Genomic DNA, 15,197 nt, shown 5'->3' on the forward strand with positions numbered 1-15,197 from the left:
AACGATTAATCTATTTCTATTTTATTACGTATTTTGATTGAACACAGTTTGCTTTCATAGAAAGATACAGTAATCTGCAAGTATTTACTAGAAGTATTAAGCATAAATCGATATGGGTGATCTAACTAAAACTCAGGATTTGGACAATTTTATACAGTCTCTATTAATGATTACTGCAACACAATTTTGAGAGTGTCTCTGGAAAAGAAAATACCTCCATAAAAGAGACGTTGCCAGGGCAGTATTAATTTTTGGCAAATTGATACTATGTTGCAGAAACAGGTAAAAACTAACACACACACAAAAAACATTGGAAAACTGTTTAATTTACAAAAATGTACATTCAGAGACCACCAACACAGCTTGTCCTAATATACACGTTATGTACACTGGTGTAAAAATGCTAATTAAAACAGATGAATCCCACACATAGATTGTTGTGGCCACCTGAATAAATTCTATACAAGTTTATAATAAACTGAAGACATGGCACATTTACACTTGTACCTAGAAAAATGAGGAAAGGACATCCAAACCCTTCAGTTTATATTGGTGTCCGTTGTGAATACAAAAAATATTCACAAACAAGTTAACAAAATGAAGCTTGGAAGAAACAATAACGTGACAATATATACAGTAAACAGTATATATATTTTTTTGTTATTGAAGTTGTTCAAGTCTGAAGTTACGTGCTGTTCATCTTTCTTTTCTTCAGCCGATCCCTCCAATTTTCTGGAAGTGCCTCAAAATTGGCATTCTTTGCAGCCTTTCCTCTGGAAGTCCAAAAAAAAGGGGGGGCGGAGAAGACAAAACTGGAGGATTACTTAAATGAGAAAAATGATACCAGTAGCATTCATGAAATAAAGATGTTAACAATAACAGGAAAGGATTGTAACGCACGTCATGAACTGCTGCTGTTTCCAGTCTTCTATATTCTTCTTGTTGAGCTGGTCTCTGTCCTCGTCACTGGAGCTGCTTTTCTCCTCCTCCTCCAGCTCTTTCTGGATACTTTGCCACTTCTTCACAAGGGATGGCATTTTGGTCTTGCCCTTCTACAAATATAAAGGGACAACAGGGGATGTCATGTGAGAACTGCATTGTAGTATAGTAGCCATCCCTCATCGCTGCACTAAGAACATGGAAAGGCTGAGTACATCAACATTTTATTGCAGAGATGTCAAGTATTAAGCAGAGGTTGTGGGTGAATGGCACCACCTGCAGCCGATGCTCTGGACTACTCCATGTGTAACAGCTTTCAGAAAAGGTACCTAATGACTCAAATGCAGCTGCTACTAAACCACTTGAGAGCTGCCTGGCTTTTGGGCATAAACCGCATGCGTGCAAACAAATCGTTGAGTTACATGTAGCCAAGTCAAAATCAAAAATCAAAATACAATTAGCCATTTGAAATCTGAAAATGCTAGAAATGAAATTATCCTCTTCTAAAATCACACGCATGTTGGCCAGACAGTGCAAAATGTGTGGTCAAAAAAGATTCAGCTAATAATGCTAATTGCAAGTTAGCATCCTGTAGTTTCTGTATACAGTGTTCCTTTGCTACTTTGTGGTGCAAGTATTACAGCTTCAGAGCTCCTAGAAATTCACTTCCAGAGAAGATTTTCATATTTTCAGAATTCTGTCAAGAACATTACTGTGGGACAGTTATCGCACACACTACAATAACTGTCCCCCCAACACACACACGCAAGCCTGTCTAAGTCTATTTGCAATTGGGATAGGCCTAAGGCCAAGCCCAAAATTATTCATACCCTTGGAGCATTGCTTAGAGGCATAAACGCATTGGCCTGAAATAATGTGCTATCGCTAACTATGGTTGCTTAAAATAACTTATTCACGCTGACACTGTATTGCGCATATAATAAAGGGCTTGTCCGAACATGGCGATTGAACAAATGACATTCAGCAAGCGAGGTACCAGCTACATGCGTCTCACGCATATGCACATCGACACAAATGAGATCGAGGTGAAAAAAAAAAAAAAACGCTGAGTAGTGTGGCCTACCACAACAACAAAACACCAGCACAAATACACAGCAAAGCTAGCATATCTTGTGAGCTCATATGATGGTCTATTTTATGTGCAAAGAATTTGGCTCTTTGCAGTAACACTTTAAAAATTGTGGCTCTAGTGTTAATAAATGAATGCTTTAATGTGAAAATAGTCATTCTTATTGGAACTCTTGACTTAAAGTACATTCCCTGTAAAAGAAAGCGAGTAAATTGAATTTACAGAATACATGCACGTCATGGCGCATGGTTAAGATGGTCAACCTCTGCCTCAATCTGAGCCAGGAAAAACCCTAAATGTTGATACATTTTTTGCAAATTGTAAATAGATAACTTGAACGTGTCAAAAAAGCAAAAAATATTCGTGTCAAAGTTGAAGTTTTACTTGAACTAAGTCATTTCACAAAACCCTCGATTTCTGTTTTTTTCTTCCAAACAGGATTTTCAGTGAAACTTTCTTTATGGGCGGCACGGTGGTCGACTGGTTAGCACGTCCGCCTCACAGTTCAGAGGTCGTGGGTTCGATCCCGGCTCCGGCCTCCCTGTGTGGAGTTTGCATGTTCTCCCCGTGCCTGCGTGGGTTTTCTCCGGGCACTCCGGTTTCCTCCCACATTCCAAAAACATGCATGGTAAGTTGATTGGATACTCTAAATTGCCCCTAGGTGTGATTGTGAGTGCGGATGTTTGTCTCTGTGTGCCCTGCGATTGGCTGGCAACCTATTCAGGGTGTCCCCCGCCTACTGCCCAAAGACAGCTGGGATAGGCTCCAGCACGCCCCGCGACCCTTGTGAGGAGAAGCGGTACAGATAATGGATGGATGGATGGACTTTCTTTATGTTCCGCTGTGCAATATTTATACAAAATGACAAATGCTAGAAATAAACTTTTTTTCTGATGAAAGAAGAGTCTTATCTTTCTTTTGGTTGGTCCCAAGTCTATGTAGCCCATAAAACACAATATTCTGTTGGCCTTCAACTATGGGACAAAATCCTCAAAAATGGCTGGCACTTAATAGTCCGATACAAACCTACTAAATTCTCAGGACAACGCGCAATGTAGGCAATCGTTTTGATGTAATAAAGAGTAATACAACGAACAATCTGAATTTATTACAAACCTTATCCTTCTTAGTTTTCTTGATCTTTTCCACAAGTGCCACTTTAGGTGCTGGGGACTCGCAGGGTGGCTGGGGAGGTGGCAGCGGGGGTTGTGGGGGCAGAGTAGATACAGGTGGAAGAGGAGGTTCACAGGGGACTAGAGGTGCAGTAGCGGCTGGCACACCCCAGTAGACTGGTGCTGTCATGATAGGCGCTACACAGAGGCAAACCAATGTTATGTTGTTGATGGGATTTGTAATGTGACTATGAAATGCTGAAGTTTACCTGCAGTAGCAACATGCTGTGTGTACAGGATGGGACTGCTTCCAATGATGGCTTTATTCAGCTGACCAGCTTTGCGTTTCTGACCCTTACCCAGTGGAGCTGAAGGGTCCAATACCTGCACCAACATAGGTAAGCCAAGTATACATCTTAGAAATTGAAAGCTAAACAGGGCAATTATCACCAGGGCATAGGGGTGGGCGATATAACGATATTAGATCGTTAAGCGATTCAATGTGTTCACGATTTCATAAAGCCGGAAGATTGTTTGATCGTCTACATGGCACATTCTATACAGTTTAGCTCGATGGCGGCGCAAAGCCGCTGACGCGTATACCCGACCAACCAATCACAGCACGCACAGTGCACCGTACGTGACACTCCCCGCCTCCCTGTTTGTTTGTATACAGCGGGGGGCTATAGCGAAAAGTCACCACGAAGCAGAGTTAGTGCCGAAAAGAAACTCCACATCCACAGTGTCGATTTGGTTTGGCTTTTCCTCGGAGGAGAAAGCGCAAACCAGTTGTTTGCAAAGTTTGCAGAGTTTCGGTTCGGACAAGGGCACACCTTAACACCAGCAAGTCCTGAAGAGGGCCACCCACTGCCATCATCTTCGGTTCCAGGAGCTGGCGGTTCGAAGTCATTGTCATCGTCCATCTCCATTTCAACCTCCATGATCTCACTATCACTGTCTGGGGGCGGAGGAGGTGGAGGGGGCGAGCCTGGGGGGAGAGGTGGAAGTGGTGGGCGATCAGGTGGTGGAGGTGGGCTGTCCGGAAGTGGGGGCTGAGATGGGGACCACAATGATGATATGCTGGACTGAGGCACTGCTGGTGGTGCAGCAGGGGCACAAATAGATGGTCCTATATTTAAAAAAAAAAAAAAAAAAAAGAAAGATGAGCGATAACATTCAAAGAGGAAATACCTAAAGAAACAGTTTATCGTTCTATTTGAACCCTCAAACAAGCAGCCACATCCTTGTTCTGACCTGAAGTCCCACCGTTGGATGCAGATGTTTTGCCATCGCCTTGACTGGAGGTCGGACTAGCCTGGTTTCCTTTGAGGTCATCCCCCTTTGCCTCTTCTGTCGGGAACTCCCACTGTGATGCATTCGTCAGGTCGTTGACATAAAAATATCGCCTGTGCTCTCTAAAGAGTGGGACAACAGAGATAGAGGGCAACTGTCTTAACGAGTGGCTTTGCAACGAGCTGACCTGTGCGATGACCTGGGAGTGCAAGGGAGTAGAGTAGACATTGTGGGTACGGATGGTAGCTTTCACCATCCTAAATGGGAGTCCAATTGAAGATTGACTAAGAATGTGGATAGGTAACCCACCTTGCTCTTAAAAACAGTTCAAGCAAAACAAATCATCTCAGGATCCCAAACGTAGTATTGAGCAGCCAACATCATGGTTGTCATAAACGTTGCGTTTAAGACAACCATTCCCCTCACGACACAGGAAGATGCCAGGAAGGAGGCACCATCATCAACAACAAGAAATCACTACGAAACATCATTTACCAACACACAATGATTTGTCTCAGTCATGAAAAATAATAAACAGAAAGACATGAAATAGAGTTGGTCTGACCTGCTGGATTCCCGTCATTGCTCCATCTTCACCTTTAATTGGATGTGCGACACTCGAGGCTTCCAGGGCATCACTTTGTCTGCATTGCATTCTGGGGGCTGTAGTCCTGAAAAGTTCAAAGCTCTCCCAGGCAACCAACCCGACTATCTCCCCACCCACAATTCTCCACTGACTGAAATTCAGTCTTACAACGGCCCTCACAACAGAGAGCTTTGGAGTCTCTCAAGACATGGATTCCTTTCTGTGGCAGGAATAATTATAGCAGCAGCAGCAGGCTGGCCCTGAGTTGATGCTCCCTTATCAGTACAAGAAAGGCACAATGCTAGCATTGTGTCACTGAAACCTGCAGAGTCTGGTTCTGGGTTGTGCACCAATCCGCACGTACTGTGTTAAGATTGTCATGATGTCATGATACAAAGTCTGCAACCACAGGACTGAGGCGCGCGTAGTCACACTGCACTTTTTTGGGGGGGAGGCGAAGGGGTGTAGAGATGTGAAAGGTAAGCAGTGCGTACCTGTCCCAGTGGCAGGACCAGCCTTTAGGGGTGGCGTTAAGTTCATAATGTTTTATGTGTTCGGCGGCTTCCTGTAGCTTGCGGCGAAGATAGACCCCGTTCAGAGCACCCTCCCTCCAGTCAGCTATCCGTGTCTGAGAAAACGGGGATAAGAATGGGATTAACCGGAAGCTGAAGGGCAAATTTAGGAACATAACGACAAGCAATTAATTCAGCAATGACAAGTTGTGATTGATTATAATGAGAGTTTTAAATATTAAACGTACATGCAAATGGCTCTGTGCAAAAGGACATTAAATAATTATGCAATGAATATTTTATGCAATGACATAGCTCCTAGTGGAAATTGGGACAATTATGCCCAAGTACAGAATCATGGTTTTGTTACCTCAGTTTGCAGCAGAAGCAACTGAAAATTGGAGATGGCCTTCTTGTGTATGCCCAGGAACTCCATCTTGCTCGTTAAGGTGTTAGCCAGTTCTCCAATCTGAAACTAAAAGTCATTCAACGTTAACAAGCGTGGCTAAGCACATTCCACCTGTTAGATTACAGTACTATTATAGCACCATCTTACCCTGAGCTCAGGTGTTTCTACTTCTTCTTTTGGTGGAGCTTCTGGTTTCTGCTCAGTGTTATCCGTTTCCCCGTCTTCTTCTGCTACAATACTCTCCGGGACTTTTGGATATGCTATTGGAAATGACAGACAATTTCATTTGACAGGCATTTCACACACCTATTTGCTCCTGCCGGGCATGAGTAACTCACCTGTCTGCGTGTTCTCCTGGGGCTCTGAATTCCGACTGTTGGAATCAGGACTGGGAGCACCGGGGAAGACAGATTTCCATCGCTTTTTCTTGAGCGTGCCACGAGATCCAGAAGCATCTTGGCTCGTCTCAGAACAAGGACTAGAGCCTCCCAAGCTTCCATCGCCATCCTCAAGAGCCTGGAGCTCGGCCTAATAATCAGTGGTCCAGTTTAGACTGTGACAATGTCTGCAATGGCTGCAATGGCTGCACACGTTAAACAAAACCACCACCAACCTTTTTCCTCTCCAAAGCCAGTTCCAACTCCATTGTGTCTTCTTCTGGTCCGCCTTCAGTGTCCGAGTTCTCCTCTGACAGCTTCTTTGCGTCAGGGTCTTTTTCCACAGTTTGGGTAGCGTCTGAGTCACGCGAAGGGGTGGAGGGGGATCCCACAGGGCGAACAACCTCTCCATCAGAGTCCACACTGGTCTCATTTTCATCCAAACCTTTAAGGAGTCTTTTCCGCCATTTATCCTCAGCATCTTTCACGTCGGTAGGGATCAAGGGACCAAGCAGAGATGCAGCCACTCCACAGCGCTCCTCCTCTTTGCTGGTGAGGCCCACCACACTCTCCATGACCTCCTATGACATAAAACCCAATGATGTCAAACAACATTCACAAGTTACTCAATGGAATCATGTGGACTTAAACTTGCCTTGACTTTAGTTTCTTTAGATGATGTTGGAGCTGCAGCAGCTGTGGTTTCACCAGGGTAATGGCCTGCACTTGATGTCCCATTGCCATTGGCACTAAAACTACAAAGTTTAAATCATGTTATTTCAATGTCTGAATGCATTAATGACTGAAGAATAGGCATGGGCCGATTACCGGTTTGATGGTTTACCGTGGTTTTAAAAAGTATATATATTTTTTAAAATCAACATTAAAACTATCGTAACTGTCACCATAATGAGCTCCTTTTCTTGTTTGAGGGGATTTCTAAGCTGGACACTATATGATTGGCTGCTAGCAGAGTTGACTATAAACGAGCCACGAGCAACTTTAAACTAAAATGTGCAATAAACAGTTCAGTACTAGACAGTATGAATAGCTTGACTTAAAATATGAAATGTAAACAAAAAGTGCCACTGGGCTAAGAAGCGACAGCGGGGCAAGGGAGGAACTCCAGATTCGGTTGTAAAGGAGATGCTAGGCACGTTAGCCATCAGGACACGCAATGTCAGTCAATCGTGCACCTCGAGAATGCCTTTCTCGGTGATGTAGCAGCGTGAGGGTATTTGATACCGGGGCTCCAGATACTCTGTATAGTGACGCATTCCAAGTTGTTCGACAAACGAAAACGGGTGGTTGTTTATCGCAATGCACTCGGGTATCACTGAGGTAATTTTATGAGCTTTTTCGCTGTCTTGAGGCATCTTTTCTCTCTTATTGAAAGACTCCTCAACTGTCGGCTGGTTCTTCACCGGCTGAGCCCGTGGAAACTCGGCATGTGCTGCGGGATGTGTATTTTTCAGATGGCGGATGAGGTTGGTTGTGTTGAATGCAGACCTAACCCTCCCACCACTTCAAATGCCACATTTACAAATGAAGCAGATAAGCAACTGCGTTGTTGTTGTCATCGACCGAAAAGTGTTCCCAGACTGCCAACATGATCACGCACCTTCCTTTCAAGATGCTTGTTCAACTGAGTGATGTCATACACACATCTGGTGTAAGGTTACGGTTACCTTGACGTACATTTTGTAACATGTAATTTATTCATTTTTTCCCTAACGTTTGTTGCCTACAAATACAAAAAAGCGGAGAAATTCTTGAACAAAATATATATGCAATATATCCGATTTCTGACCAGGAAGTAATTACGAGTCTGAGTCGAGTATACAACCACGTGATCGAGGTCGATATCCGATCATGTGATCGGATCGGATCAACCCTAATGTAGACCCTGAAAACGCCAACATATTTAATTGTTGCCTTTTTGCTCTATTGATTATTGTACATTGTCCAAAACATAACAAAGAAAATCATTGTGCCAGCAGGTACAAGTTAGCCCCACGTGTCTGTTCTAAAAATAGCTCACCAGTGATGGAACACTGCAACTTACTAATAAGTATTATAAGAAAAAAAGAATGTTAACATTCATTTAAACTTAACGTGGTACAAATCTCTTAATGAAGCACTTAATTTTTTCTAAAATAGTGTTCAATGGGGGGAAAAGCTAATTTTATTTACCCAAATATTTTTAAAAAAGGACATTTAGAGAGCTATAATTTTGTGATACTGCAATATTTTTACTCATGTTGATCATACTGTCAGAATCTTAATATCGGCCCATGCCGATGTGAAGAGTGTAAAAGGGCGCCTCAGACATATATTGTAGATGGAGTCTACACTACACTCACCTGTTGGCATGGTGAGCCAGTCTTTGCACTTGATTAGCTAGATAGTGAGGCAGCTCCCAGGAGACCTCATTGTTCTGAGTGTTCCAGTAATAATAGCAGCCGGAGTTATCATCCCAGACCTCCTGCCAATCCCCCATTTCCACATCCACTGGAAGGAAACAGATAGTCAAAGTGATGTGAAGGATGGGCATCATGCGAATTAAACTTCATACAGATCTGAACGGCTGGATCGGTCGATATTTGGCATTTTGTGCAAATCTTTTCATCAGCAGTAATGTGATTCATTCACGTACCGATCAACGATGTCACCAATTGGCTGCGTGAAATACAACATACCAGCAGCAGTGTTTCCCACATACACATTAACACGCCACAAATGAATTTGGGCCGCTACTAAAAGATTTTGGTGCTACCTGTCAATATGTAACTGTTGTAATAACTTTCATTGCTGCATGGAAAGCCGCTCTGCTGCTTGTGTGATCCTGGTGTGAGTCTGCTAATCAATACAATTACAGGTTTCCTTTGTGATACGATACTGCAAATACAGTGCCTCATATAGTTGAAGTATCAACCGTAATAATGTCTAAAGTTTGGGAATCAAGCATAGTGGTATCCAAAGCTGGGCATCGCCGAACCGCCACCACGTTCCGTCCTGCATATTTAATCGACCACGTGGTCCCGGTCCATCCCTCATCGCCGACAGCCAATCGGGGTCGAGACTGTAATCTTCACGTCATGAGCAGGCGCTGCACGAGCACACACGCCGCCAAACAAAGAAAAAATATCAAACAAAAACAACAGACACATAGGCATAGCTTGGTGATTGGTGAAATAAAAACAATATGGGGTACATGTCATTGCGTCTGCGGGCCCGCAAGGTAGACAACACGGTTTTATTTTTTAGTTACTCGGCCGCGTGTCAGGAGTGCGGCACCTGCGTGTGACGTGGTACAGCTTACGTCCGTTCTCGACATCGTTTGGCTGACTCGGGCCGACTGGGACCACATGGGTCGATTAAATATGCAGACGGGAAATAGGCGATGCCCACCTCTGGTGGTATCAAGCGGTATCGGCCCACACATGCAAACACCAAACGGGAAGGCCGTAAACCGGATTCAAACCCCCAACCTCAGAGATATGACTTGGATGTAGTACTATAATTCCAGGTTGTAGTTATTCAGAATGTACCACTTTCATCTTATTTCCACTTAGTCTACCATATTTTGTGGACAATAAGATGCTACTTTTTCCCTTAGGTTTTGAACTATGCGGCTTATATAAAGGCGCAGCTATTCTGTGGATGTTTCTTTCGCCGCTAGGGCGCTCTAACCGGAATTACAATACAAGAAAATACAATTGCCATTAACAGGATGTGACTGCAGTTGGAGGAGTTCAACAGGCGAGGGCGCTATGCACTAGGTTACGCATTAGGTGATATGGAAAGAAGAGCAATAAAAGATGGACTTTAACTGACAAACTGGAGTGGCAGCAGGCGGTGAAATGAAGATAAGTACTGTTTATTTTCTCTTGGTTCTGTTCCGTTTTAATTAGCAAAGTTGCTACCGTGTTAAAAGGCACTGTTAGGAAAGAATCTGTTCAGGTACATTTACAGTTAATTTACAAATCGTTCTGTAAATTCAGTACATTTTTTCAACATAAATGCGGCTTATATAAAGATATGTGCGGCTTAGATGAAGGTGCGGCTTATATATCCTTTTTCCCATTGGGTTTTATTTATTTATTTTTAAATAGAGTAGGTGCGGTTTATATATAGGTGCATTTTATAGTCCAGAAAATACGGTAATCTGTTAATTTTACAGCACAGTAGCACATACATAATTACCTCCAGCTAATGAGTACTGAGTATTGAACTCCAACTGTTCACTTTGTCCCTCACTGGCACCTGGTTGCCGGGCATTAGCATCTGGTTTGGGTGCGGTACCAGCAGGGATGGAAGGTTGACCTGCTGCATCGTCTGAACTTGGCTGAGTGGTGATAGCATCAATTTCCTGTTGAGCAATATTATAAAGTATTATTTCTTAACAACACTGCTACTACCACAACTGTTCTTATTTGATTAAAAAGTGAAACTATGATTAGGTTCACACTGCAGAATAGCCTAACCCAACTACAAATAGTTATACTTACAGCCATGAAATTTGCTAATGTACTGTCAATATCAGCAGAGTGATTGTGCTGAGAAGTTGCAGTTGATCGGGAGACTGCAGCATCCTCTTCGTCACTATCTTCATAAGCTCCAAGCAACGACAGCCCCTCTATAGGAGGACACAGACAAAATGCTCGGTCAAATTACTTTGCTTGGGGAGTCTATCCATTCCTTATTCCTAAGGGCTCTCGTGGAGAAACGAGTATGTGCACGACTTCCTTTAAGACACGCTGGGTGAGAATGTTGGTATTTGTTACAGACGTTTTTGTTTCATGTATCGCTTTATTTGAATGTTATTTATTTCAGAGCTCCCGGCGATCGACGGTGTCCGCCATTAGCCTAGGGCTCGAAAAAACTCTGCGACATCCTCCGCGGTCTTGCGACACCGTCACGTGTATATTCTGATGCATTAAAGAGACAGAGAATTGGATTAAAAAAAGACAGACATATCAGATCTCCCGGCTTTAAAGGTAAAAAGACGCAACGGCGCTCCCAGCTCTAGTGGTAGAAACGCGGTTGTGCGCACCCGTCGATTAGTGGACTGGACTAAAATCCACTTCCGGCCATGCTTAGTCCAACCATATTTTTTAAATTTGTCACCCCCCACCCCTCCGCAACCAAAAATGGGCGTCCGGCCCGGACCGGTCCAGCCCAGGGACGGACTGTCCAGCTCTGCAAATAAATATGTAAATGGCGGCGATTGCGTTACATAAACATAATTGAAAGTAATTTGAACAGAACTAAAATATAGTGTGTCAAACTGGGAGCCCTTTTCATTGGCATGTAGCCAAGAAGTAGTTCTCACTATCAAAAAAGTTGGTGAACCCCGGTCTACAGATAACAAAAAAAACGTACCGGTGGCTTTCACTGCGGGAGGCTTCATGTTAAGTCTCTCTCTCACGAATCGCTGTCCTTCTCCTTCCTGCTCTTCTGCTACAAAAAAAAAAAAAAAAAAGAGTCAGGGGGTAAAAAAATACAAAAAAAACGACAATCATCAAAGACATAATACAGTAAATGAACTCGTGGCCGATTGAAGCTAACAGCTAGTTGGTTACGCTACACAAGCGATTTTTTTCTAACTCGAAGTTTAGCCGTTATATTTTCACTCCATGTAACGGCAATTTAGGTTGTGTCTGGAACTTAAAACCAAACATCAAATATATAACACAACATACACGCAATATATGTTTCAAATGTATCCATCTGAGTCTCGGAACACGTAGCATTTAGCAAGCCCGCCGCTAGGAACTAGCCAGCACGTTAAGAAATACCATCGGATCCCGAGAGCCCTTCATCCCTCTCCCCGGCATTGCCACCACGAAGCCCGGAAGGGGAGAGTTGTAGAATTGTTCGCCGACCAACCGCTCCTCCCGAAGAGCGAGTCTTTCTCTTCATCGCCGATTATTTGGCGTGCCAGTCTCCGTTTTTCGAAGTCGTCTATTTGCAGTTTGTAGCACAAAGAAAGGAAGTGACATTCCAAACACTTCCGGGTCTTGGGTGGCTTGTTGGTGTACCAAACTGATGTATCCGTAGTGTACCTGCGTCAAAGCTACACGCTAGCTGGTAAAATAAGATTACGGAGTTCGGCGGCGGAATGTTGCGTCTTAATCATTGGAATCCAATTATCGCTTGCTTTTTGTGAGATTACAGATCTTGCTGCGCACATTGGAATTAGGTGTCCTTAACGAATGCAAGAACTGTCTTGACAAATTGAAGTGAAAATGGTCGATTTCACGGTTGTCGCAGTGGAGCCGCCCATTAATGTATGAATATAAAGAGCCACCATCGGCGCAGCGGCCAGGAGAGCCACAGAGAGGAGGCGCTGCCCGATTCAGAACCAGGGGAAGCGCTACGGGGACCGGATCAAGCACGATGGGGGGTGCGATGGGACCGGTTCTGCACTGGCTGCACGATGTGGCAGCCGTGACTCTTCTGAAGGCTCGGAGGACTTTATTCCAAGCTGCTGTGCTTTTTTGTGTTCTGGGTCTGCTGCTCTGGGTGTCCATTTTCCTGTACGGTAGTTTCTATTATTCCTACATGCCCACCGTGAGTTTCTCTGCCCCCGTGCACTTCTACTACAGCTCTGATTGTGATGCGTCAGAATCAGAACTATGCTCATTTCCAACGGCCAACGTCTCCCTCTTGAAGAATGACAGGGACCAGGTGATGGCTTACGGCCAACCTTATCGAATATCTTTGGAGTTGGAGCTGCCAGAGTCTCCTGCGAATGAACATCTGGGCATGTTTATGGTCAAGATGTCATGCTACACCAAAGGTGGGAAGATGGTGTCGTCTGTTCGACGTTCAACAATGTTGCATTACCGCTCCACCCTTTTGCAGACCCTCAGCACTTTCTTCTTTTCTCCTCTACTCTTGATTGGGATGGCTGAACAGAAGCAGCTCATAGAAGTCGAGCTCTTCTCTGCGTACAAAACCAACAGTTATCAACCAACTGTCGGTACAGTCATCGAGATCCAATCCAAACGTGTGCAGATCTACTCATCCCAGCTCCGCATCCATGCATATTTCACCGGTGTTCGCTATGTCCTGTACAACTTCCCCCTGACATCTGCGGTGATCGGTGTGGCCACCAACTTCGCCTTTCTTGGCGTGATTGTGCTTTTCAGCTACCTGCAATTCATATGGGGTGGGCTCTGGCCCCCTGATCAGGTACGCATCAAAGTCATGATGGGGGACAGCACGCGCATGCAGCAGAGAAGAGAGGAGGTGAAGAAGCGCATGGAGAAGGAAAATTCCCAGAAGGAGCTAGATTCCCCAAGAGTGATTGGATCTTTGAATGATGAATCTAATGACCAAGCTGATGACACGGTGGTGGTGCAGTCATCAAAAACATCTTTTGTGGAAGTAAATGCCACTGAACCTGATGTTTCCAATTCCGAAAAAGATGTGTCTCCTGACTCTGTACTGCCTGAGGCGATAGACCAGAGTGAGACAACACTCCGACAGAGATCTGGTCCATCAAAAAGCCTTTAGACTAATGGCCATCTTGAAGTTAAGAGTACTTAGAGTTCAGACCGAATACAGTAGTCAAATATCATTCCATTTGATGTAGTTGCATAGCTTAACACAAGAAAACACAGGCTATTAGAGGTATGTGGACTACGCTTATTGTTTTAACAACAACAAAAAAACTTTACTCCTATAATCTGTTTTCTGTCTACAACAACTATTAAAATGTTACATATATATTTTTTTTTTTTACTAAAGCTAACACGCACACTTGAGAAAAAGTCAAATTACAAATGTGGAACGTTTCCAAGACATGTTACTTTTTCCACAAAGCTCTCTACAAGCAATTACCATAGAAAAATAGTATATTTGTTTTTAATAGTTTCTGAGGGCCTTCATGAATCTGTTGCATGAATCATTCTTCTCATATTGCACAAAGAGAAGTCTTGTCTGAGCGCAATGGCTCATTTAACCACTGGCACGTTTTGTCAAAGAATCCAGTTCATTACAAAACTGGGCTTCTTCCCATCATTGCTCGTCAGATTTACAATGCGCATACAACGTAATGGTTGAAAACGGTATTTATTGTTTCACAGGAAAAAAAAGTATGTTTTAGATGGATGTTTTAAGTTATGTATGTTACTTGGTGTCTTTTGCTATATAACACATCTGTATTCAGCATTAAGATGTTTTGAACTAATGTGTTTCTCAGCTCATGGTTGTTATTGAAGGTTATAGGGTCACTCGCTATGTATTCTAGGTCAGATTTGAGTAATGGTACCAAAGATATTGATGACAGACCTTTGTCTATCCTGTTCTTGTAAGCTGCATGAGAAGATGTTTCTTCTGCACTGTCACTGAATAAAAATGTAAACACAAAAATAGTGCATTCATTTACTGTCTCTGTCTGTATGAATGTGCCACAGAAAGTTGAACACAAGTCATTTAGAATACACTACTTTTAAGCAGTCTTACTTTAGGACTCCTACAAAGTTTCACATTGGAGTCTCTATATTGAGTTTATCTTCTAAAGACAACACTGCTTATTGTTTAGGGTGATTTATTGGATAATGCCATTTATGGTAGGAGATTACATATAGTAGTGTACTCTATGTAAGGAATTTAAAAAATATATATTGGATTTGTGAAATGATGAACTAACGTGTTAGATTGCTGAGTAAAAACATAGGCTGAATACATGTTGGGAACATTTTATTCTCCTCCTAAATGGACTGAAAGTTTGTTGTTTACAGAACGCTTGATGGTATAATTGCAAACCATTTACTGTATAATAGGGTAGTAATGCGGTGACAATAAAGCCCATTAGCAGGCTTCATTCAAAGATACATGCCCAATCTATCAGATGAATTATGCATTGT

At 43.2% G+C, this 15,197-nt stretch overlaps 2 protein-coding genes across 3 annotated transcripts; one reads left to right on the forward strand and one right to left on the reverse strand.

Moving 5' to 3' along the window:
- Positions 1–306: 306 nt before the first annotated feature.
- On the reverse strand, positions 307–12,337 carry fnbp4 (formin binding protein 4). The gene is made up of 17 exons (XM_086028424.1): positions 12,120–12,337; positions 11,704–11,781; positions 10,830–10,957; positions 10,525–10,690; positions 8,682–8,829; positions 6,974–7,073; positions 6,555–6,899; positions 6,280–6,469; positions 6,089–6,201; positions 5,903–6,007; positions 5,515–5,648; positions 4,396–4,556; positions 3,975–4,270; positions 3,411–3,525; positions 3,146–3,339; positions 901–1,052; positions 307–773 (listed from the first exon to the last, which is right to left on the reverse strand). Exons 1-17 carry the CDS (start codon positions 12,241–12,243, stop codon positions 686–688), a joined length of 2,637 nt encoding a protein of 878 aa, XP_085884550.1. The 5' UTR covers positions 12,244–12,337; the 3' UTR covers positions 307–685.
- Positions 12,075–14,694, forward strand: LOC147148467 (seipin-like). Of its 2 annotated transcripts, XM_086028427.1 has the most exons (2): positions 12,075–12,894; positions 12,997–14,694. In XM_086028427.1, the coding sequence occupies exons 1-2, from the start codon at positions 12,610–12,612 to the stop codon at positions 13,840–13,842; spliced, it is 1,131 nt and encodes a 376-aa protein (XP_085884553.1). In that variant the 5' UTR covers positions 12,075–12,609; the 3' UTR covers positions 13,843–14,694. The 2 variants fall into 2 exon arrangements, with proteins under 2 accessions (XP_085884553.1, XP_085884552.1); XM_086028426.1 differs by having other exon boundaries at positions 12,129–14,694.
- Positions 14,695–15,197: the final 503 nt, after the last annotated feature.

This window comes from Filicampus tigris, chromosome 4 (assembly GCF_054856515.1).
Source record: "Filicampus tigris isolate MCC_2025a chromosome 4, RoL_Ftig_1.0, whole genome shotgun sequence".
In the NCBI taxonomy this organism is placed as follows: domain Eukaryota; kingdom Metazoa; phylum Chordata; class Actinopteri; order Syngnathiformes; family Syngnathidae; genus Filicampus; species Filicampus tigris.